At 59.0% G+C, this 22,389-nt stretch overlaps 1 protein-coding gene and 1 pseudogene across 3 annotated transcripts; both read left to right on the top strand.

Moving 5' to 3' along the window:
- Positions 1-1,722: 1,722 nt before the first annotated feature.
- On the top strand, positions 1,723-4,369 carry LOC124092614 (ATP synthase subunit alpha, mitochondrial-like; annotated as a pseudogene).
- Positions 4,370-10,320: 5,951 nt separating this feature from the next.
- On the top strand, positions 10,321-18,452 carry Bsg (basigin (Ok blood group)). Of its 3 annotated transcripts, XM_046444435.1 has the most exons (9): positions 10,399-10,477; positions 14,528-14,875; positions 15,611-15,767; positions 16,253-16,335; positions 16,488-16,624; positions 16,710-16,986; positions 17,500-17,524; positions 17,702-17,769; positions 17,848-18,452. In XM_046444435.1, the coding sequence occupies exons 1-8, from the start codon at positions 10,414-10,416 to the stop codon at positions 17,763-17,765; spliced, it is 1,155 nt and encodes a 384-aa protein (XP_046300391.1). In that variant the 5' UTR covers positions 10,399-10,413; the 3' UTR covers positions 17,766-17,769; positions 17,848-18,452. The 3 variants fall into 3 exon arrangements, with proteins under 3 accessions (XP_046300390.1, XP_046300389.1, XP_046300391.1); XM_046444434.2 differs by lacking the exon at positions 14,528-14,875 and having other exon boundaries at positions 10,321-10,477; positions 17,907-18,452; XM_046444433.2 differs by lacking the exon at positions 14,528-14,875 and having other exon boundaries at positions 10,321-10,477.
- The last annotated feature ends 3,937 nt before the right edge of the window (positions 18,453-22,389 follow it).

The following is a 22,389-nucleotide window of genomic DNA, read 5'->3' as shown; positions in this document are numbered from 1 at the left end:
CAGAACACTCTTCACCCCAGAAGGAAGCCCGGTCCCAGGAGCGGCCCCCCATCCCTCCAGCCACGTCCATCTCTGGACTCCCCTGTCCCAGACATCTCCTGTCACTGGCTCACACACTGTGGCCTTGTGCATCTGCTTCTCACTGAGCACAGTCCTCAATCCATCCACGCTGCAGCAATGTTGGAGCCTCACTCCACTCCAGGAGAGAAACACACTTTCTCCTCCTCTTCCTGGCTCTTTGGGCTATGAATCAAATTTCCGTAAAGTGCATTAACAGGAGAAAAGCCATTCCATATGCACATGCGTAAGTCCCACCGAAACACAAGGCTCCACGAAGGCACAGACCCAGCTTTGTGCCACCCTGAGCTACAGGAAAGATTGGGGCATTTGAGGGTGGGGGACATGCAGGCCTCAGGGGTCATGTGCTCATGTGTGGGAGGCTGAGGCCGAGGGTCCCCTGGGCCAGGAGTTCAGGGCCAGCCTGGCAACAGCGAGGCTCCATCTCCAAAGCAGCATCCTCTGAGCACCTGATGCGGCTGTTCCTCGGAGGAACAGAAAGGCTGTTCCTTCTGTGTGCCTTTCACAGAAGCAGCTCTTCAGAGCTGTTCCTCAGTTTGAGGTCTCAGCAGAACCACCAGAAACATGCCAAAGTGTCGAGGGTTGAAACTACAGTGCTTCATGCTCTACGGGTTTTGTCTCCTTTTGGTGCTAGGGCTGGAACCCAGGGCCTCTCACCGGCTAGGCAGGTAGTTAACCCTGAACCACACCTAACCCCAGTTTTGATTTTTTTTTTTTTTTTTAATTTTGAGACAAGGTCTGGCTAACTTGCTGAGGCTGGCCTCCAACTTGGCTTCTCCTGTTTTGGCTTCCCAAGTTGCTGGGATGACAGGTGTGGCCCCTGCGCCTAGCCTGATGGCCTTATCTTTGGGTTGGGCACTTCACCGCAGAGGTCCAGGCATGGGCAGGACTTACTCTCTCCCAGGCTCCAGGCCTCTCTGGCTTGTGGCCACATCACGAGCCATAAAGCAGGGTCTGAAGGCCAAGCTCAGCAAGCTGATCTTGTCTGCAGCGGTTGGTGCTGGGGCTGGAACCCAGGTCCTCACCCAGGTCCTGAAGCTGGCTTCATGGAAAAAGGCTCAAAAAAGCAGAAACAAAAAGACGTGGGCCGCCCAGTGGGACAGGCAGGACTGGCCTGGGGGAGCAGGGGACTAGCTGGCGCCAGCTGATCTCAGGCCTGCTTCTGTGAAAGAAGGAGAGGGACTTTGGTGCCAGGCTGGCAGGACTTGGCTGGTCAGGAATCCAGCTGCAGTGGACGTTCAGCTGTGTCCCCGGGACCTCCCCTGGGGCCCCTCCCTAGAGTCAGCAGGTCTGTCTGTGCCTTTGGCTTCACAGATTCCTGTCTCCTGCAGTCACATCTGGAGCAGCCTGTCCTGAGCCTACCTGGCTTCTGGGACTCAGGTGCTTCCCCTGGACTGCCCGCCGGCCAGCCCTCCCTGTGCTTCTCTCCCCTGCACCTGCACCCCCCCCCCCGGCCCCCCGCCCCGGGGAGCCAGGCTCTGGTGGCCCTGGCCTGCTCAGGATATGCTCAGGCAGGGCCCTCGAGAGACTGGGAGGTGGAGGCGGGAGACCAGCAGCAGGAAAGGCTTCCTCACAGCCTCCTGTCCCCCAGTCTGGGACAGCGCCAGCTGGACTCAGATCAGTGGGGCCAGGCCTGCGCCTGCCACCACCCAAGAGGCTGCTTATCTCTGGCCTCCTCCCCTGAGCTCAAGGCCTGGAGCTTAGAGAGAGGTGAGCCACTGTGCAGCTGCTCCCCGGGCTGTTGCCCTGGGGACAGGAAGGTGCTGGCCCCACCCCACCTGGGACCCAGACCCTCCCAGTTGTTTCCCAGGGCACACAGAGGACACCCAGCCTCCACCTGGACCGGAGGACCTCACCTGGGAGGAGATGCAATGGGTGTCCCAAAGCTGCCGTCTCAAGTAGCCTCATGCTGCTGACTCCAGACCACAGACTCGGGCCCTTATTACAGGCAGCCTTGCCCAGGGGCCTGCCTGGGCCCGGCTGGCTGGAGAGGTGACCCGGCAGGCAGTGTGTCAGACACAGCTGGCCCCTGCAGAGCCTGCCGCCTCTGCTCCCCTCTGCGAGGTGCACCGAGGTGGGGTCCCGGCCTTCAGCTTCCTTTGCCAGCCCCAGTGTCGGACGGGGCCTCAGGTTCTGTGTTTCCCTGTCAGTCCTAGAGGCCCCTCGAGGAGGTGCGGCTGGGGCTGGGCTGGCGCCCCTAGAGGCTCAAGGCACGCGCTGCCCACCTCCCGGCTCCTGGCCCTCCAGGGCTCCCAATGGCTCCCCTGCTCCAGCCTCTGCTTGGGTCCTCCTGTGGCTTCTCCTTGGTATGTGTGTCTCCTCTCCTGTCATTCAAGAGAGCTGTCATTACATTTGGGGCCACCTCAATCTGGGAGGATCTCACCCTTCACTTAACTACATCTGCAAAACAGACTCATGGGCTCAGGCTCTAGGAACAGGTGTCTGGGGGCCCCATGCAGCCCACCAGGTCCTTCTCTCTTCTGCTTGATTCTCCCTGCTTTGACTCCTGCCTCTCGCAGGCCCCTGACAACTGAGCCATCTAGTCACAACATACATCAGGCAAGGATCCTGCCCTGCTCCAAGACCTGCCAGGGCTCCCCAGTGTCCTCAGAATAAAATCCATACTCCTCCCCACAATCACTGAAAATCCTCTAGAACCTCTGGAAATTGCTTGAGATTCAAAGCCCCCCACTCTATTGAAAATGCACACAGAAGAGTCAGTCCAGAGGCCACGGCTGCAGAGGAACCACCTGAGGAGAAACCAAAGACGCTGCCCATGCATGTCCTCATGGCTGTGGCCTGCACCCTCCCTTGGCGGGCCAGGCTGGTCTCCCAAAATGCTTTGGGATCCTCCTTCATTTCTGCCTCCAAGATTGGCACTGCTGAGAAGTCTCTGTCATTGAGCCCACACCTCTGTTGACCTTGAAGAAACTGGGCGCACCTGAAGTATTGGTGTCGGGGTATTGTATTGCTCGGGGTTCTCAAGTGAAGACTGCTTAAGCAGAAGACATGGTAGACCTTTCCTCAGGCTTCCAGGGTGTGTCTCTCCAGTTGGAAACAGGCACTGCTGGTGGAGATGTGCTCGGGATGACAAGCTCACTGAAGGAGACACTGTAGAGAGGGCAGGAGCCATTCTGGGTGTTCTAGCTGGTGAGGAGCCCCTGGGTCCTGTTGGAGGTGCCGTTGGGAAACCCACAGATGGAAAGGGCCCAGGTGGTTCCAGACCTGTAGGCAAGGGGCCGAAAACACCCGGAATCATCCCTCAGATCTCTGCAGGGGAACCAGGCAGACTGGCCTAGCTTGGCCCTAGCTGGCCATGGTCAACCTGAGCTGATGACTGGTGATGGGCAGACCGGGAGAGCACTGTGTGCCACTGACGGTCATCAGCCAGAAAGGTCTCAACGATGGCTCTGATAGGAAGAAGCAGCGGTATCGTACCCAGGCTGCAAACCACCATTGCCCCGCTGGTGAGGAGGCTCAGAAGCAGACACTGTGAAGGTGCATCACGGAGGTGTTCACTGCTGCTCCTGAGCTGCCCCTCTTCAGTACACGGCCCTCCCTCTGGCTGTTCTGTGAGAGCATGTCCCAGAGATGAGGCCAGGCAGGCTCTGCCCATCTCTGAGACTTACCCAACAGGCTGCGGGACTCGTCAGAAGTCTCTGTTGCTCCGTGGATGCCGGGTCTGGCCGGAGGCCAGTCCTGGTGATGATGGGTCTTTTGGTGGCGGCTTCTTGACTGCTTCACCAGTCACAGAAACAGGCTGGTGATGTGTGTGCTTATATTCCTACCCACGTCGTTTCCGTCACGGAGGGACAGATCTTCTCCGACACGGAGCTGTTCTGTGAAGGTGTCTGCCTGCTGGGACCCGGGTTGGGTCTGCTCCGCCTGTCAGGGCTGTGAAGCACATGGCAGGTACCATGCGCTGGAGTCGGCTCCATAGTGTGAGGTGGCTGCTTTTGCCCAGTTGGCTCTGATCTTGGTGCTGACACTCACTGACTCTTGAGTGTGGTGTGGGTCTGACCGAGAGGCTGAAGCAGGCACAGTGTTGTCCTGTGTCTACTGAAGAAGAAGCGGCCGCAGTCGGCGCGGGTGTAAGGGCCTACCTTGATAAACTGGAGCCCAGTGAGATGACAGTCAGAGAATGCTTTCATGTCTCATGGGATCAGTCCACGCCAAGCCCTCTTGGGCAATATCAGGGCTGATGGAAAGATCTCAGAAGGGTCAGATGCAAAGCTAAAAACTTCTTGGCCGGATTCCTCGCGTAAAGTATGGATTCACATCAAATACTGGTTTGGGGGCTGGGATTGTGGCTCATTGGTAGAGCACTTGTTTGATCCTCAGCACCACATTAAAAAAATAAATAAAAATTGGGCTGGGGATGTGGCTCCAGTGGTAGCACGCTCGCCTGGCATGCGCGCGGCCCTGGGTTCAATCCTCAGCACCACATACAAATAAAGATGTTGTGTTCGCTGAAAACTAAAAAATAAATATTAAAAAATTCTCTCTCACTCTCTCTCTAAAATAAATAAATAAACAAACAAATAAAAATAAAGATATTGTGTTCCAGCTACAACTAAAAAAAAAAAAAAACACTGGTTTGGTTTCATCCTCATTTCTTCTAGTCGCAGCGTTTCCATTTACAGAAGGGTCACTCTCATACTCTTTTTAAGGCCCTTGCTCAGCATCTGCAGGGCCATCTTCAGTGGCCACCCACCCTTCAATGCTGGCACTCTTTCCTGCCCAAGGGCGTCTCACCCTCCCTCACATTGCCTCCTTGGGACCTGCCCAGCTCCCATCCCTGAGCTGCCCCATGAAAGTCCGGAACCCCAGCCTGTTCTGCGCGCCCCCCCCCCCCCCCCCCCCCCCCCCCCCGTCGATGCAGAGATGGCCTTGATTTGTCAGCTCTGACAATACACTCTCGCGTGTCTCTGCCTGGCCTTTCATTTCCCGCTCGCCCATCCCCTGGCTCCTCGCTTTCCTTTCGCTCTGGCTGTACAGAAATCAGTTGAAAATAAAAGTTCTGGGCTGGGGCTGGGGCGGGGGCTGAGCACTGATCCTCAGCACCACATAACAATACATGAAATAAAGGCATTCTGTCCACCTACCACTACAAAAAAACCTAATGAATAAATAAACAAATGAAAAGCTCCATGTTGGTAGTCAAAAACCCAGCACAGGGGGCACGAGGGGGGACACCAAGCCCACCCAGCCCTGAGGCTGAGGGGGAGGGTCTGAGCGCCAGGGCAGCCTGGGCAACTCAGCAAGGCCCTGTCTCAAAGTCACACTGGCGTGCACTCTCCGTCCCCAGCACCACAGAACACAGAAGCCCAGGAGCCAGGGGCTGGCTGCAGATGTGCAGGGGGGTGGGGGAAGTCCAGCAGCACTTGGCCAGCTCCCTCCCTGGAGGCAGGTGACTGAATACAGAAGGACCCACCAGGAACAGGTGTCCCATGGCGTCCCAGCCCTGAGACAGGGAAGCAGAAAGGGGCCTCTCTAGGCGAGCACCCTTCCCCTCTCGAGGCCAGTCCAGGAAGTCCTGCTAGTCCTCACAGGCTGCACCCAAAGCCAGAGACGGGGAGGACACCCAGACCTGGGGTCCCGTCTCTCCAGGGAGGGTGTGGGCCCCAGAGAGCAGATCTGGCCCTTGGCTCTCCCACAGAGGGTTAAGGGCACTGGAGGAAGCAGGAGCCCGATGGCCAGGAGGCCAGGAGTGAAAGGGCAAAGTGCGAGGACTGCCCTCCACTGTACTGTCCTCAGCACAGACCAGGACCCGGCACATGAATAAATAAAGAAATAAAAGCAGCCAAGACTTGTGGTGGTGCCCCTGCACGTGTGCCCTGGACACCAGTGCCCTGGACACCAGTGGCCTGGACCCGGGCCGCAGTCCAGGGACAGCATACTGCTCAGCAGGCAGGGCCCCCCAGCCCCTGGAGGGAATGAGTAAAAAACCAAAATGCAACCTTCATTTATTATTTTTTTTTATTTGAATTTCAAGTTTAACTGGGTGTCCCCGTTTGTATCTTAAAAACCCTTGCCATGCTGTCTGTCCCTGGTAGGCAGAGGGGCCAGGACAGAGCAGAGCAGGGCTCAGGGCAGTGGCTCAGGGCAGTGGCTCCAGGGAGGGGCCAGAGCAAGCCCTGGAAGTGGCCTGGTGTGGGCTTTGTTTGGAGAACAAAGGCCACGGCTTCTTGGCAGCTCTGAAACCTCCCAGGGCTGGACTTGCCGGAGGCTGGGTAGGGCAGGAATTCCGCAGCCCAGCCTTGTTTGTGACCTGCAGGGCTCTGATGCCAGCTGGCCTCCCCGTCCTCCCTGTCCTGCACGTAGCTCCGGACCCCCTGTGATTCTCCAGCCTGAAGGCTTCCTGCCTGGGCTCTGGGCAGCGCAAGGCTCCCAGGCTCCTGAGCTGCACCTCACTGTATGCAGGGAACCTCCACAATCCCCGCCCTGAGTCGGGGCCCAGAGACCCCGCACCCTGCCTAGCCTCCTCCTGGAAGCAACTGCTCCCCAGGGGCCTCTGCCTGTGCTGCCTTCCCCTTCCCATGGACATGCCCTTCCCTGCCACTCCTGAGCAAATTCACGTGCCCCTCCAAGGAGTCGCCCACCCCTTGGCAAGAGCCAGCACCGATACCTCATTACATCTCCCGCTGTTTCTTGGTACAGGGGATGGAGCCAGGGGTGCACTACCGCCAACCTACTCCCCCAGTCCTTTTTAATTGTTTGTCTGTCTGAGACAGGGTCAAAGTTGCCCAGGCTGACTTCAAACTTGCCACCCTCCTGCCGTGGCCTCCAGGGTCAGTGCCACCGACATGGCCTCTGCCCCCGGGCTTCTCCCAGCTTTCTATCCGAGCTGTATCTCACCGATTCACCCCGCAGCCAGGCACAGAGGCCACACCTGTGGTTCCGGTGACCTGGGGGCCACGCAGGAGGGTGGCAAGTTCGAGGGCAGCTGGGCAGCTCAGCTCTACCTGGCTCCACAACATCCCATCACCCCAACAGGAAGCCTGTTCCCATGAGCTGCCCCCAACCCCCATCCCATCCCCTGGCACCCACGAACCCATGTCCCATCTCTGAACTGGTCTGTTCTGGTCATTTCCCATTAAGCGCCTGGTTCTCACCCTCAAGGTCCACCTGCAGGTGACACAGACCTGGATGGTGGGACAGGAAGTTAAAGGTGTGAGTCTACACACGAGCTCTGGAAGCCATCTGCCTGGGGCGACTCTGGCCCTGCCAAGGAGCCACATTCCTTAGCAAAGCACCTGCCTGCAGGAGCACAAAGTCCCCAAAGGGGACTCTCATGATCTTACACAGACCAGACTCCAGGACTCAGCCAGGGAATGAGACCCCAAGCCCCCAGCTGTCAAATCTGTAAGGACAAGTTTCAATCAGACCAGGTCAGCACAGGCAAGTGACCCAGGTCTGCCTGTCCTCAGAGTCCAGTTCCCTCCCTGGGGTAAGGCTCTGGGCACAAGGACCCAAAGGTCTGATGGGCCCTGCTACAGGAGGGCTGGAGGCACCTTCTGTCCCTCTCCTCCCCAGAGGGTCCACGGTCTCCCTTCCCCCAGAATCCCACTCCCCCTTTTCCTACCTCTTCTAATAAACTCAGGCCTGCTCCTCTGACATCCTGGCCCGGTCGGTCCCAGGGTGCATGGCCTTGAGCTCTGACACGGCCTGCCGGGCCAGGTGCCACACGGCCGCCCTGAGAGTGTCCCTCCACCCACCCAGGGATGCTCCAGGCCGCTGGGTGCTGCCTGCTGTGTATGTGGGTGCCGGAGTCTGGGTGTGAACTGGGCCTTCGCTGCTCTTGGGTACATGCCTAGGAGAATTGCTGAGCAGGGGCTGAGCGTGGGGTTCTGTGGCTAGCACTTGCCTAGCACTCAGGAGACCCCAGATTCCATCCCTAACATCACAAAGAAAGAAAAAGAAAAGAAAACAAACAAACATGGGTTAAACAGTGCATTTAGGCTCCTCTGGGCTGCCTCCCGGTGGCTGTGCCAGCCTGTGTCCCTGGCAGCAGTGTGAAAGTCCCAGCTTTGAATTCTCACCAGATCTACCATCTGGTTTTCAGACCCCGGCCCTCCTGGGAGTGGCCAGTGAGCCCCATCCCACCTGGCTACAGTCCTGAGGGAGTTTCCCTGTGGGCTGACCGTGTTGAGTCAGACACACACACACACACACACACACACACACACACACACACACACACGGTGCCTTCTGGCATCTGTAGGGTTCCTTGGGATCCAGATCCTTGGTGCCCTTTATCTTATGCATTCTTCACAGTGCTGCAGAGGAACCCGGGCCTGGGGCCTGCTAGGCCAGGGCTCTACCACTGAGCCACACCCAGCCCCTTGGCCCATTTTTAAATCACCATTGAATGGAGGGGGGGTGTTGCTCGTGTGTGTGTTTAATGGACACAAACCCTTTATTTTATTCGTTTTTATGTGGTGCTGAGGATCAGACCCAGTGCCCCACACATGCCAGGCAAACGCTCTGCCACTGAGCCCCGGCCCCAGCCCCTTGAATCACATTCCTTATATGCTCTAGATATGTCCCTTATCAGATGCAGGATTTGCAAATAATTCCTCTTTCTATGGACTGTCTTTCACTTTCTTGGTGTCCTGGAAGAACAGAAGTTTTTGCTTTTGAGACTGTGAGAGGCCCTGGGATTATTCCAGCACATAAAAAAAAGGGGGGGGGAAGGAGGAGGAAGAGAAAGAAAAAGAAGGGTTTTAGTTCTGATGCAGGGTCCCTTCTCTTGCAGCCATCTGTCTTCTCTGGGGACCAGCAGCTACTCCCACAAGGCCAGGTAGAGCCCACCCTAATGGCTGTTCTGTCATCTGTTGTTATTCCTGCATGTGGTGTCCCCAGGGTTGGGTTCCCAAAGAAAACACAGAACTGGAAGCCAGTTAGATCTAAATTTCCTTTGTGTGATGGCCCAAAACCTGTGCAGGAAACACGCCAAGAAACAATTTGCTCTCCCTCTGGGTCTAATCCGAGGGCCAATCGGCTACTGCTGAGGCAAGGGACCTTCCTCTCACCCAACTTAGCACCGGCTTTTCTTTCTTTTTTTTTATCTTGCGATGCAATTTACATGATATAAATTTATACCTCCAAAAAAGGCAAGAAAAACAAAAATAAGCTAAAATTTACCTTTTTAAATTATTCACAAAAGCTTTACTTCTATCTTACATCAAAAAAATGTGCCATTTTCACCAATTTCAACCTGAAACCTTTAAAAATAACGGAGCAAGCATGGTATGGAGCATCCCTGTTGAAAGTGTTACCGCTGTTGACCGGTGACGTGAGGAGTCCTTGCTTCCCCAATGTTGAAGAATAACACCAGAGAGCACGCCCAGGCAAGGTCAGAGTAGAAATTAGAAGTTTATTAAAGGACAGCAGAAAAGACTTCTCCTGGAGGAAGAAGGGGACCCAAGAGGTGGAATCCGTGGAAGTGCGGTTGTCTCCCCTTTTTATAGGTTTGATGATGGAATGCGAGGGGGAAGGGTTGGGACACAGGTGGGCCAAACAAGTAATCTGGGCAGGAAGGACTTAATTATCACTTTTGGGGATGGGTTTATCACTTCTCTGGGATGGGCTATCTCCAAATCTGTTGGGGGCTGTTTCCTGGGTTTCTCTGGGGTGGACTTTGGCCTAGGGCCTTTCCGGGACTTCATTAACATTCCATGAGTTGTCCTGTGTTTCCCGGAATCATGGTCAGCATGGCCTCCATTTTAGATTTCACTCGATATTAGACCCGATTTGCCTAACTACACTGACTACCTAATTTTAAATCTGGCTTCAGAAGAAGAACAAGGCTCCTGGTAGGAGAAAATGCCCATTTATTGAGGAACAGCTCTGCATATTTACAACCCCAGAGGTTTGGGAGGCTGGGGCAGTGAGTTCAAAGCCAATCTCAGCAAGTGAGGCTCTGTCTCAAAAAATAACAACAAAAAGGGCTGGGGGTGTTTCTCAGTGGTGAAGCACCCCTGGGCTCAACCCCCAGTACCAGAAATAAATAAGTACGGAAAACACGCAGCAGGAAGCCAGCAGCCGCGCCCCACCTCCGGGCACCCTGGGCCCCACCCCCAAGTCCCCGGCGGGCCCCCCCCCAGGGTCACGTGCTGCTGCTCTGCCGCCGGCCAGGCTTCCGTAGCGGCCAGGCTTCCGTAGCTGGTGCCCGCCGGGCTGGCTCCGGCATACGTGCGTGTGCGCGCGTGCGCAGGGCGTGGCGTCCGGCGTGCCCCGCCCTGTGACGCCACTGGCGTGCGCGCGCCCGGCAGCTTTCCCCGCTCTACTTATAGCGCCAGGGCAGGGTCGGGAGCGGGGACGACGGGCGACATGGCGGCGGTGCTGCTGGTGCTGGGCTTCGCGCTGCTGGGCGTTCAGGGCGCCTCCGCGGCGGGTGAGGAGCAGGCGGGTCCGCGGGTCCCCGGGGGGGGGGGGTGGAGGGGCTGGGACTGGAGGAGGGACGCCGCCTGGAGTCCCCACCCCGAGGACCCCGGGGGAGAGGTGACCCTGGGGTTTCTCGCGGTACTGCCGTGCCTCAGGCGATGTCCCCGAGGTTTGAGGGGGCCCTTGGGGGACGAGAGTGGAGTGGCCCCCGCCGGGGGTGACCTTGGGGGTTCTCAGGGGGTCCTTCGGGGAATGGGAGTGGAGGGGGTATTCTGGGGGGCCCCGTGGATGGGGCTGGAGAAGTGCTGCTGGAGATCCTCACGGGACAGTAGTACCGGGGCAGCAACCCAGGATTTGGGGGAGATGGAGTGAAGGAGGTCTCCAGCTGGGGGTCCGCACCCCTGGGGACAGCAGCGCTCAGGGGTGACGTCTCGAGGTTTGGGGGCCCTGGGCTAAGGGCGGCCTCGTGCCTCAGGGAGCCTCAACAAAAGGGGGACAAAATGGAGGGGTGCTGCCAAGATGAGAAGCCCCTGCTCCTGCTGGTGCTTGGAAGCAGGAAAAGACCCTGGGGGTAACAGTGCCATTAGGGCTCTCCCCAGTACCCTGCCTGGATGTGTGGGTGCAAAACCTCTCACCACGTTTTGGAGGGGAGCTCTCCTGTCTGACCCGGTAGGGGAAGGATCAGTCCTGGAAGAGTGCCTCAGGCATTGGCGGTGGCCACCTGCCTTGCCTTTGGCAAGGGAAGGGAGACCCGACTCAGGATTTTTTGTTTGCTTTATATTTATTTTTTTGTTGTAGTTGGACACAATATCTTTGTTTCACTTATTTATTTTTATGTGGTGCTGAGGATTGAACTCAGGGTCTTGCTCCTGTGTGGCAGGCGCTCTACTGCTGAGCCACCATCCCTGCCCCCCAACTCAGGGCTTTTGAGGAGCCCCTCTGGATTGGAATCAGGGCTTCAGGCTGGTCCAGTGCCTGCCCAACCCATGTCCACAGATTGGACGCTGTGGGGCACATCCATGGTGGCCCATCCTGCCTGGGTATGCATACAGCCCTGGCACCTCTGTGACCTGTGCTACTGGGACCTTGGCACTCATCTGGAAAATAGCTATTGTGCCCAGGTGGAAGCTGGGACCACGTGCAAGGAATGGCCCTGGAACTGTCGGCTCCGGGCCTGGAGGAATTATCATTCTTGGTGGGATTTGGACCCTGTCTCCATCTGGCACACATGCATGCTCCCTGAGTCTGGTTGTACTGCCTTCTCAAATGCTGTCTGACCTGAGGTAGAGTGAGACGGTGTCTAGTCCTTTTCCTCCTTGACGAGTGGGCAAATGGAGGCCTAGGAGGGGAGTCAGGTGTTCAAGGCAGCAGGGACATGGCCTCAGCCTCCCCGGTTAAAGCAGAAAGTGTGTTTTGGTAGACTTGGTGGCATTGGTGCTCAGTGCTGCACACGGGGGCCTTCTGGGAAGAGGGCCAAGGGGTGTTTTCCAGAAGAGCAAGACAGCATTCTTGCTTCATGGGGGGAATTTTCTTCCTTTTTTTGAGACCCCTATTTGGCACTAGATTAAGATCCATTGCACAGGAAATGAAGGCAAAACCCAAGGTCTGCTGCAAGGGGGTCAGGGCTGTAGCCAGGCAGCAGTGCCTGAGCAGTGGATGACAGGGCATTGGATAGGGGCCAGGAAGGGGGCTGCCAATAGCAGAAGCTTCACCAGTGCTTCTGACCCACTTTAGCGTTTCCCTGTCTGTAATCAAAAAGGCCCTTTATTGGCCTCCTCCCAGGCAAAAGCCTTAGTCCCCCAGTGAGGCTGGCTCTCTGGGTGATACAGATAGGAGCCCCCACAAGGTGAATGCAGAAGATAAACTGCGGTGGGGAGGGGCTGAAGCCCCACTGGCCCTGCCTGGATTGGGTTCAGTGCTCTGCCACGGTGGCTAAGTGGGTAGAGGACCTTCGCCTTGCCCAGAGCCTAAGCAGGTTTATGCCAGCAGAAGGCTGAACAGCTGGCAGACCCCCTGCTCTCCCTTGAGTGGCACAGGGAGCTGTTGTGCCCCGGCAGTCTCTGTGGTGTGGGAGGTGTGCAGGGACACCTGGGATGTGTCTGTGCTTGCTTATCTCACTTTCAGGCTTTGCCCTTGAAGTGACTCAGAGCCTGAGGGTCAGGGTGCAGAGCACCCCCCTGCACAGAGTGGATGCTCCTACATTTTGTGGTGCTGGGGGTTCCACCCGTTTCCTCTGAGTGACCATGCTAGCTTTTCCTGGCCAGCCTGCTCCTCAGAAGCTGGCACTGGGACCCTCCCGAGATGGGCACCTGGGGTGGGATATGCTAGCCATTTGATGCCCACAGCCAGCTCCCAGCACGTTCTTCCCAGTCCTGGCAGCTCTGCTGTGGGGGAGGAGGGAAGCTGGGCGTGGGCTGCCACTCTGTGCTCTCTGGGAGGGGCCCTCTACCATATACGGCTTACCCTGCAGTGGCCTGGCCTTATGCCCTGCCCGATTGCAAGTGGGCAGGGAGAGGGTGGCTGTTTTTAGATGAAGGTGAGTGCTGGAGTGGGTTGCAGATCACATGGCAGGATCTAGACTTGCCTTCTCCGGGCGGGTAGTGGAGGAACAGAAGCTCCCCTTGGCTTCTCTCTTGGGTGCTGGCATCACCCCCAAAGCTCTGCCCAGTGAAAGGCAGCCATAGGGTGCACTGTCCTTGTGTCTGAGGCCACTTGGAGGGAATGTGGACAGGACTGTGCATGAATCCTGGCTTCATTTCCCAAGAGACACCGAGATTTCCAAGACTGAAGCAGAGAGGCCCCTCAGGGCAGATGTTCTGGTTCCCTGCATGACTATCAGGCCCAGGTGTCCCCAGAGACCAGGCAGCCATGCCCAGTCCTGCAGACATCCACAGCACCTGGTGGAGAGGTGGGGCTAGGGTAGGGAAGAGTAAGGCCCAAGAGCCAAGGTGGTAGCTTGGGAGCCACTGCCCTGAAGCCCTTGGTGAAGGAAGGCTGAGCCCTGAAGCAGTCCCAGGCCAAGGAACACCCTGCCCGCAGGCGGGAAGGCAGAGTTTCCTGCCCTGACTCACTGCTCCCACTCTGCCCCAAGCTGCTGGTTTTGCAATCAGGGAAATCTCATCTCCCACAAAATGTAGGTTACCCGGAGGTGATCTTTTCACAAAAAAGGCAGTGCCAACAGTTGCTGACTCTGCATCTGCTGCCCTGCGGGCCTTGAAACCACTCAGGTGGACAGGCATCTTGCCCAGTCCCTGGAGCTGTGGGGCAGGTGCCTGCCTTGCTCCAGAGCAGAGGGCCTCTGGCCTGGGGGCCCGGGCCAAAACCTGCCTGTGTGTCTGCAGAAGTCTTGCCCTAGGCAGTGTCAGAGCCTGCATCCGTGTCCTGCCACTCTACAGTTCTGAGACCCTTTGTCCCATTTCAGAGAAAGAACCTGCAGGTGACCAGTGGTGGGGACTGAGGCCCCTTCCTGCCAGCGTGGCTGGTCCTGAGCCCCGCGCCCTCCACCAGGCGGGCTGTTCTCCATGCCTGCCTGGCTGTGGTTGCCCCGCCGAGATCCTGAGTGTGTCCTTGGGAAGGAGTGCCTGCCTTCCGCTGCAGGCCAAACAGAGCGCAGGGGCAGAGGACCTGTGCACGCTTGGGAGGCTCTGTAGTGCAGGTGTTCTCCATGCAGGGTACCAGGCTGAAGTGGGGTGCTGCCTGTGGGACCCCATTAGGAGGGCCATAAGAAGGGTTCTGAGAGGCCTCAGTCACAGCCTCTGGCTTCCCAGTCTCGGGTCTAGTTGAAGCTATCTGTGGCCTCACCGTTGTGCCGTCTCTGGTGAGGACCTGGCCCAGGTGGGCACGTGCCAGGCTGAGCCCAGTGGCTCTAGGGCCTCGGGTGTCCTCTTCTCCACCCAGCTGTGCCCAGCTCCTGCACAAGCTGGAGGGAAGCAGGGCTCGCTGCAGAAGGCCCTGGCCGCTGTGCATCCAGGCTTGTGGTGTGGATGTCCCAGCCAGCGCTGACCTTTGCCCTCGATTCTCCTCCCTCATAGTAATAGCGGCACTCACCCTCTCCCCATAGCTGGCTTCATCAAGTCTCCACTGTCCCAAGAGGGGTGGGCGGGGGGCCGTGTGGAACTGCACTGCCAGGCTGTGGGCAGCCCCGTCCCCGAGATCCAGTGGTGGTTTGAAGGGAACGGTCCCAATGACACCTGCTCCCAGCTCTGGGATGGCGCTCGGCTGGACCGCGTCCACATCCACGCCACCTACCGCCAGCATGCGGCCAGCAGCGTGTCCGTCGAGAAGCTTACCACGGAGGATGCAGGCACCTACGAGTGCCGGGCCAGCAACGACCCCGACCACAACCACCTGACCCGGGCACCCAGGGTCAAGTGGGTCCGTGCCCAGGCGAGCGTGGTGGTCCTCGAACGTGAGTGGCCGGGGTGCCTGCCTCAGTTGTCCTGCTCCGTAGCATCCAGATGCCCCCCACCCAGCTCTCCGTCCCACTCCCCACCAAGGCCTTTCCTACCTGGACCCAGGACTCTCCGGTTACGGTGGGCTTGCTGCTCAGTGGGCCTGCGGTGGCCTGCAGGAGTAGGCAGGCCTGCCCTTTGCCCTGCGGTCTCTGCACCCTGTTTTGTCCCAGCCATCTGCCTGCCCTGCTCTCCAGTGCCTGCCCGGCCCCCTGCACCCTGGCTGGCCTGTCTCCCTTGTGCGTCTGACCAGTGAGTGGGTCGGGACCTGCCACTGCGTGGCCACACTGAGCATCCACACGGCCGTGCTCAGCCCAGGAGCGGGACTTCCAGAACCTCTGGGGGCTTCTCAGCTTCTAGTTCTAGATGCTTTCAGGTTCGATTCCTGAAGGGTGTGTCGCAGCCAGCCAGGAGGTCTGCTCTGCTGGGGTGAGGGTCCCAGCAGTGCCCCAGAGCCGGGTCAGGTGCCCTGGACAGCCGTGCTTTCCTCATTTGCGAAGGCTAGGCCTTTGTTGGGGGTTTGGGGGTATCATCGGCTCAGCTAGTCAGATGCCTGCAGAGGTGCCTCAGGTCAGTGCTGCAGCAGCAGGAGGGGCTCCTTGGATCGGGCAGTGGCCTTGGTCTGCAGTGAGGACACTGGTGGCTTGTATGGTCCTTGCGTCGTGTGCTGACCAGCTTACTTGGCTTCCTAGCGGGCACCATCATGACAACTGTGGAGGACATTGGTTCTAAGATGCGTCTCACCTGTGCCTTGAATCACAGCACCACCCAGGTCACTGGCCACCAGTGGGTGAAGGGTGACAAGGTGCTGAAAGAGGACGCCCTGCCTGACCTGCAGACAGTGTTTGAGTGAGTAAGGGGCTGCTGCCAGCAATCCTGTGCCCAGCGGGGTGCAGAGGGTCCGGGATCCCAGAGTGTCCTCGGAGGTGTGGGGGCAGTGCAGGCCGACCACCCCAACACTGGGGATACAGATGCCACTGTGTCCTCAGGGTGCTCTTGGGGGCCCTGTGCACAAGTGGAGGCCTCAGAAGTCAAGCACTGGGGCCCCCCTCTGCCTGCCCCATGGCTGGGCATTACCCTAATTGGGCCTTTTGTGTCAGGCTTATTGGGGCGGACGGGCCATGAGTGCAGGCAGGGCTACCAGCTACAGCAGGCTCATTAAGTGGGTCCCTGACTGCCTCTGGTCTGCGTCCCCTCCTGAGGGCCTCCCTGGCGGGTCACTGCACACAGTCTTGACAGGACTGTGGTGGTTGCCACAGGCACCCTAAGGCCCCAGTTCCTGGGGGCAGGGCTGCCTGGCCATGAAGACCAAACTCACTCCTACCTAATTGCAGGGTGAACATGGAGGACAGCTCTGGCAGGTACTTCTGTGTCTTCCTCCCTGAGCCCATGGGCAGGGCTGAGATCACAGTGAGTGGTAAGTGCTCGGCACAGGGCACCCTGCATGGGGCCTGGGCCGGGGTAGTCTGCCGTGCCCTTCGGGGGGGGGGCGGGCGCGGGTTAGCAGGGTCAGGAGCCCAGGAACAGTTCTGCAGGGCCTGGGTGTCGGACTCTCCTTGTTCTCTCCAGGGCCTCCCCATATCAAGGCTGCAAAGAAGTCTGAGCATGCCAATGAGGGGGAAGCGGTCACTCTGGTCTGTAAGTCAGACTCTTACCCGCCTGTCACCGACTGGGCCTGGTACAAGATGGTCAACTCCCATTACCAGGTGAGGGCCCAAACTGGGACCCAGGGCTGCAGGACCACGGGTGGGAACCCAGAGCTCTCCCTCCAGTCTGACAAGGTCCCCCTAGGTCATCACCAACGGCTCCCAGAGCAAATTCTACGTGAGTTCTTCAGAAGCCAAGTCGGAGCTGCGCATCAAGGACCTGGACATGGGTACCGACCCCGGCACCTATGTGTGCAATGGCACCAGCCTGGAGGGCGAAGAGAAGGCCGAGATCACCCTACGGGTGCGCAGCCGCCTGGCCGCCCTCTGGCCCTTCCTGGGCATCGTGGCTGAGGTGCTGGTGCTCGTCACCATCATCTTCATCTATGAGAAGCGGCGGAAGCCCGATGAGCCCCTGGATGGTGAGCTGCAGCCCCAGGAGCCTGGGGGTCGGGGAGCTCCTGGGGAGGGCGGGGTCTGCCACGCCTCACTGCCCCTCTCTCCTCCCTCGGCCTCAAGCTGGCATCCTCCACGGTAAGTGGTGCCTCAGGTACCTCTGACCGCTGGGGGCCTTGAGGATCTTGGCTCTGGTGAGCCTTTGACTGCATGGCGTAGCCTCAGGCGCCCTGATTGCCACCTGGCAGCGGCCCTGGGAGTGGCCCCTGCACACCCTACCCCAGGTGTGGGCCTGCATGCTTGCCACAGGGGCCTCGGCTGTGCTGCTGTCCTTAGCCGGGGTGCGGGCAAGGCCAAGGCCACAGTGCTTTTGAGGTGCTTGGCCAAGGTGAGGAGTGCCAGCTTTCTTGCACGGCCACTGCCTGGGAGGGACCCTGGGTGGCTGGCCCCTCTGGTGAGCCCCGAGGGAAGCTGCAGGTGTGCTGTGCAGACCTCTCCTGATGCCCGTCTCCTCTCTCCCACGTTGGCTGTGCCTACAGATGACGACGCAGGCGCGGCACCGCTGTAAGTCCTAGCTCACTGGGGGAGTGTTGGGGGCTCCGAGGTGTGTACCCAGACCTCCCTGGGTCCTTGGTGGGTGCCTCCCAGGCAGTCAGGGTGCTGCTCTGAGAGAGGCTGGGCTGGGGAGTGCTTGGTCTCCAGCCAGGCCCCATGGGCTGAGGCCCTGCCCTGTTTCCCCAGGAAGAGCAGCAGTCACCACGTGAATGACAAGGGCAAGAATGTCCGCCAGAGGAACGCCACCTGAGCAGGTGCACACCGACCCTGGGGCCCCAGGGACCCCCGGGGTGAGGGCGGGGCTGGTATTTGAGGGACCCCTGCCTCTCCAGGCGCCCCAGGACTGGAGCCGTGTGCTGGAGCCCCGTGTCTGCGTCTCTGCCTCCAGCAGGAGTCCATCCCCGTGTTTGCAAGATCCCAGATTCTCACCTCTGAGAGAACCCACGGCCAGAGCGAGCCTGTTACAGATTGCAGCGTGCCCCTGTTTAGTTGAAATGCAGTAGGTTCTGTGCATAGAATTCTGTTAGGTGTTCACCATTTAAATGTGTCACTGGAGTCCTGGAGTGTCCGCCTCTCCCTGGCCACGCCTGGGCATGTGGGTGGGTGGGTGGACCTCCCTAGCCCCCAGTCCAGTCTCCTGCCTGCCTGAGGCCAGTGCTCTGTCTTTGCCCTGGGCTTGGTGGAGATTTCTCCATGAAGGTTGCAGGTCTGTGGCTCAGTGGCAGCTCAGACCTCTTGATGGTGGAGGGGGCCTGCCTACCTACCCACTCACCTGCACAGTGACCCCTTCGCTCTCCCAAGTGACCCCTACCCCCTCCCAATGTCTGTGTGCCAGAGGATGGGACTCCAGAACTCCCCAGCTCCAGCGGAGGATAGCAGCACCCTTTCCAGTGTTGGGCTGGGTGGGAACCCTACAATAAAGACTGACCCCACCCCGCCTCGTGCTCACCTTGGCTGTGATGACTGCAGGTGACAGGAGCCTGTGGGTGGAACCCAGGGCATCGAGCAGGGGTCACAGGTGAGGGAGGCCTATGCGCAGCTCAATTATCAGGGCAGGTAGTAGGGCTGCAAGTCTCCAGGTACTGAGAGTGTGGGCACAACAACCCAGAAGCCAGGTCAACCTTGGGAGCTGGGCAATGGTTGTGCCTGTCACAGCAACTTATTGAGGCCTCAGCTCAAAATTGAGAATCAAAAGGTCTGGAGGTGCAGCTTGGTGGTGAAGCCCCTGGGTCTAGTCCCCATAACCACAAAAATAAAACTGCAGGTTTCCTGCTGATGGCTGCTCTGGACAGCCCTCTTGCTGTCTCTAAGTGCTCTGAGCCTGGTGCCATCTGCACAGTGGTGAGGCCCGTGTGGTCTAGGAGGGGGCAGCACTCTGTTCAGGGGTGACCTGGCTGGGCCTCCCTCCCGCTCCCTGTGGGGCAGTCTGCCTGCCAGTTCCTGCACAAGCCCACGGCACCTGAATGTGCTCCCACCCAGAAAAGGAGCCTTGATGGGTGCATTCCTACCTCAGGAAACAGGCAGGAGGGTCGCAAGTTTGGGGCCAGCCTGGGCAACTTAGACCCACTCAAGACGAAAAGGCCAGGGTGTGTTCTGCCTCCTGCCTCACACATAAGCCAAGGCCCCAAAGGCTGCCAAGGACAAAGTACCCAGTGAGGGGGCCTGACCTCAAGAAGGGGTGCCTGGGCTGGAACTGGAGCCCGATGGCAGAGCACTTTCCTGGAATGTGTGGAGACGCTGGGTTTGGCCCTTCACACCACCTAACGATGAACAAGATAAAGGCATTCTGTCCATCTACAGCTAAAAAGCTTTAGAAAAGAAGGGGTGGCCTGCCACAGCAGGCCGGTGAGCAGTTCTGGGGGAGATCCGTGCCTGGCTGGGACCCCAGAGCACAGCTCCGCCCTTCAGCTGGGCCAGCAGGGGCGACACCCTTCTCAGGTTCCCAGAGAAGCAGGAGCCCGGTCAGTTTCAGAGAAACAGGAAAACCCTGGCCCCTGGCCCGTTCCTGAGGCAAATGGGCAGCCCTGGGATGGGCCCTAGAGCCCAGGGTGCTCTGGGATGCACCCGGCCCTTCCCTCCACTACCACCAGAGGGCCACACACACCAACCAGGCCTGCCAGAGCACAAGAGTGCCTCACCCAGAGGGTCAGCTGGTGGCGGGGCCCGCCTGCCTGGGCCCCTGGCCACCTGGCCTGCACACATCTAGGGCTGGACCCACCTGGATCTTTACCTGAGGCCTGGAGTCCCAGGCAGAACCTGGTACTTGTGCACAGGGGTGCCCACTAGGGGCACTGGTGCCTGTGGTACGCCTAGGCTGGATGGCCCCCACCTGGGGACAATGCCCAGCTCAGCCCTCCTCCTTGGGGCTGTTTCACTGGGGGCCAGGTACTATCCCTTCTACACCAGACTGGCTCAGTGAGCCTGTGAGCGTCCACAGATCCTGGGGGAGTGCATAGAGGTGAGGGTGGGCCCGCTCACCAGGGCCCTTGTGCCCATGTGCTCCCTGTGTGCTGCCCAGCAGACGTTCTGCCAGTCCTGGCCAGCACCAGGCCATTACTAGGTGTGGCTGCAGCACTGTGAAGCCTGCCAGTTTCCCAGGGATGAAGTGGGGAAGCCACAGCACCAAGCGAACTGCACGCTTGGAACCTTCCGGAAACGGCTGCAGGGTCCCAGGAGTCCCAGCCCCCAGTGGGCAGAGGGGCAGGGCCTGGCGGCCTTGCACAGACAAGGGCTCATTCATGGGGCTGGATTCCACCGCTGCTGGCTCCTCCGGCCCCTCCTGTGCTTACCCACCGCCTGTGAGGGTTCTGAGGACAGCTGCCCTCCCAGCCCCTGCTGGGTTCCTGCCATCTTGAAGCCTTCGGGCACTGAGGCCTGGATGGGATGATGCCTTCCAGCCTGTCAAGGAAGGGGCCTGGGGCCACCTGCTGTGGCGGGCACAGTGGAGGGGTCAGGAGCCCTGAAGCAGAACTGGCTGGAGGAGGGAGTCCCCAGACATTGGTCTCTCTTACCTTGCAGGACAGAAAACCTGAGCAAATGCCAGGTGGACAGCACCAGAGCCCCTCCTTGTGTAGACACTGGGGAAACAGACTGGGGTGCTGCAGCCAGCCACGTCCGTCACCCGCCCTCAGAGCTGTGGGTGTTGCCCTTCCCAAACCTACACTCCCCCATGGTAAACCTGGGCCCAGTCCAGCCAGGCAGAGGCTGGGACATGTGCAGATTGCAGGGTGGGTTTCCTGCATAACTCTCTGGTCATAACCCTCCCTTTCCTTAATTTTTAATGGTTTCTTAGTTGTTGGTGGACACAGTCCCTGTATTTATCTTTCTGTGGTCCTGTGGATGGATCCCCATGCTGGGCGGGTGCTCCACTGCTGAGCCACTGCTGAGCCACAGCCTAGCCCTGGGCAGAACCTTCCTTCCTACTCAAAAGGCCTCTGAGCTTCCATCCAGCCTCAGGCCTGGACCTGTGGGTGGGGTTCTGAAGTGCTGTGAAGGGGGCAGCAGAGGGAACCCAAGAGCCGCACGGCAGAGGCCCTGGAGGCTCAGCGGGGAGGAGGCCTGACCTCCAGTGGTGGGAACACCAGTCCCAGGAACCAGGAATCCAGGGGCATGGAGTTTTCTTCCAAAGGCAATGGGGAGCCAGGGGGTTCAGGCAGCAGGCAGTGTGAACTACACAGGGGTCAGTGTGGCTCCCTGCTCCTCATCCAAGCTCGGCTAGCCTCGGCCTTTGCCTGCTGGCACTGTTCCTTCTGCTTCGGGCTTTCCTGGATACCCCTGGGCGCGACCCGCGGGCTGGAGTTTCTGCCAGTGGACAACAGGAGACTTTGAAAGCTTGCATTCTTGGTGTTTATTGTGTCTCCTCTGCCTGGCCATGGGCCCCACTCTGAATCTCAGTCCCAGGGTCAAGAGCTTAATGAGTATTTCTTAAATAAATAGATAAGCGCAGAGTTCTCTGCCCTGGGCAGGAGGTCAGTGTGGGTGTGGGAAGCTGAGGCTGTCCTGGAATTTGCTGCTGATGCCCAGCCTAGGGTGGGGGCCATGGGTGGGGAGGAGTTGCCAGGACCTAGTGACCAGGACCCCAGGCTCAGAAAGGGGTTGGGGCCCCCAAGTCCCAGAATCCTTTGTGAATCATGGGCAGGAGTGGGGTCCATCAGCCTCATCCACTGCCAGGCACGGTGGCCCCCTGGCAGCCAGGCCTGCCTCCTCTGCATGCACAGCGGCAAGCCCAGGCTCTGGCAACGTGCCCAGCCTGACATCTTCCCAGGGTGAACATAAAAGAGCCCCCTTCAGCCAGAACATGCATCTGCCTGGGGCAGCCTGCAGCCTGGCACTGCTTGCCTGTTGGGGGTGACATGGGGGTCCTCAGGTCTGGGTAGCCTGGCAGGGTTGAGAGGGGGCTCAGCACACCCACTGTCAGAAGGGATAAGCAGGGGGGCAGGCCTTTCATGTACACCTGCTGTGGACCTGACAGGACACATCTGCACCCTCCTGGCCTCAATGTCCCAGAGGGAGGAGGGCAGGCAGTGTCACTGTCCAATGTGACATCAAGCCAGGAACATCGTAAAATCCAGAGGGTCCAGGAGGGTTGGAGGTAGGAGGGTTCAGGAGGTCCAAGGGCATCTAAGAGGGTCCCAGGCAGCAGAGCCCCCACCATTTCCAAACCCTCCCTTCCTTAGGGGCTGCTTTCCTCTCTCCACTCTCCTCACCCAACTCCGTCTCATTGCTGTCTCCCCCACTCTCTAGTGGAGCTGGGGCAGAGTGGGGAACTCGGGCCAGGCCCACGTGACCTCGCAGAGCCGGCTGGGGCGAAAGGGCTTCCCCTCTGGGGGGAAGCAATGGAGAACTAAACCCACCAGACTCATGGGAGCCCCCCC

Source organism: Marmota monax, unplaced genomic scaffold, assembly GCF_021218885.2.
Source record: "Marmota monax isolate L192 unplaced genomic scaffold, Marmota_monax_Labrador192_F-V1.1 WCK01_AAM20220418_F8-fsc00102, whole genome shotgun sequence".
Taxonomy (NCBI): Eukaryota; Metazoa; Chordata; class Mammalia; order Rodentia; family Sciuridae; genus Marmota; species Marmota monax.
Note: the sequence above shows the minus strand (reverse complement) of the source record. Positions and strands in the feature narration are given on the sequence as shown.

Excerpts from the sequence above, each read along its gene's own strand:
- Bsg (XM_046444435.1), top strand. The coding sequence starts at position 10,414 with ATGGCGGCGGTGCTGCTGGTGCTGGGCTTCGCGCTGCTGGGCGTTCAG. Across the intron at positions 14,876-15,610 it reads GAGCGTGGTGGTCCTCGAAC|CGGGCACCATCATGACAACT; the intron begins GTGAGTGGCCGG and ends TTGGCTTCCTAG. Across the intron at positions 16,336-16,487 it reads GGCTGAGATCACAGTGAGTG|GGCCTCCCCATATCAAGGCT; the intron begins GTAAGTGCTCGG and ends TGTTCTCTCCAG.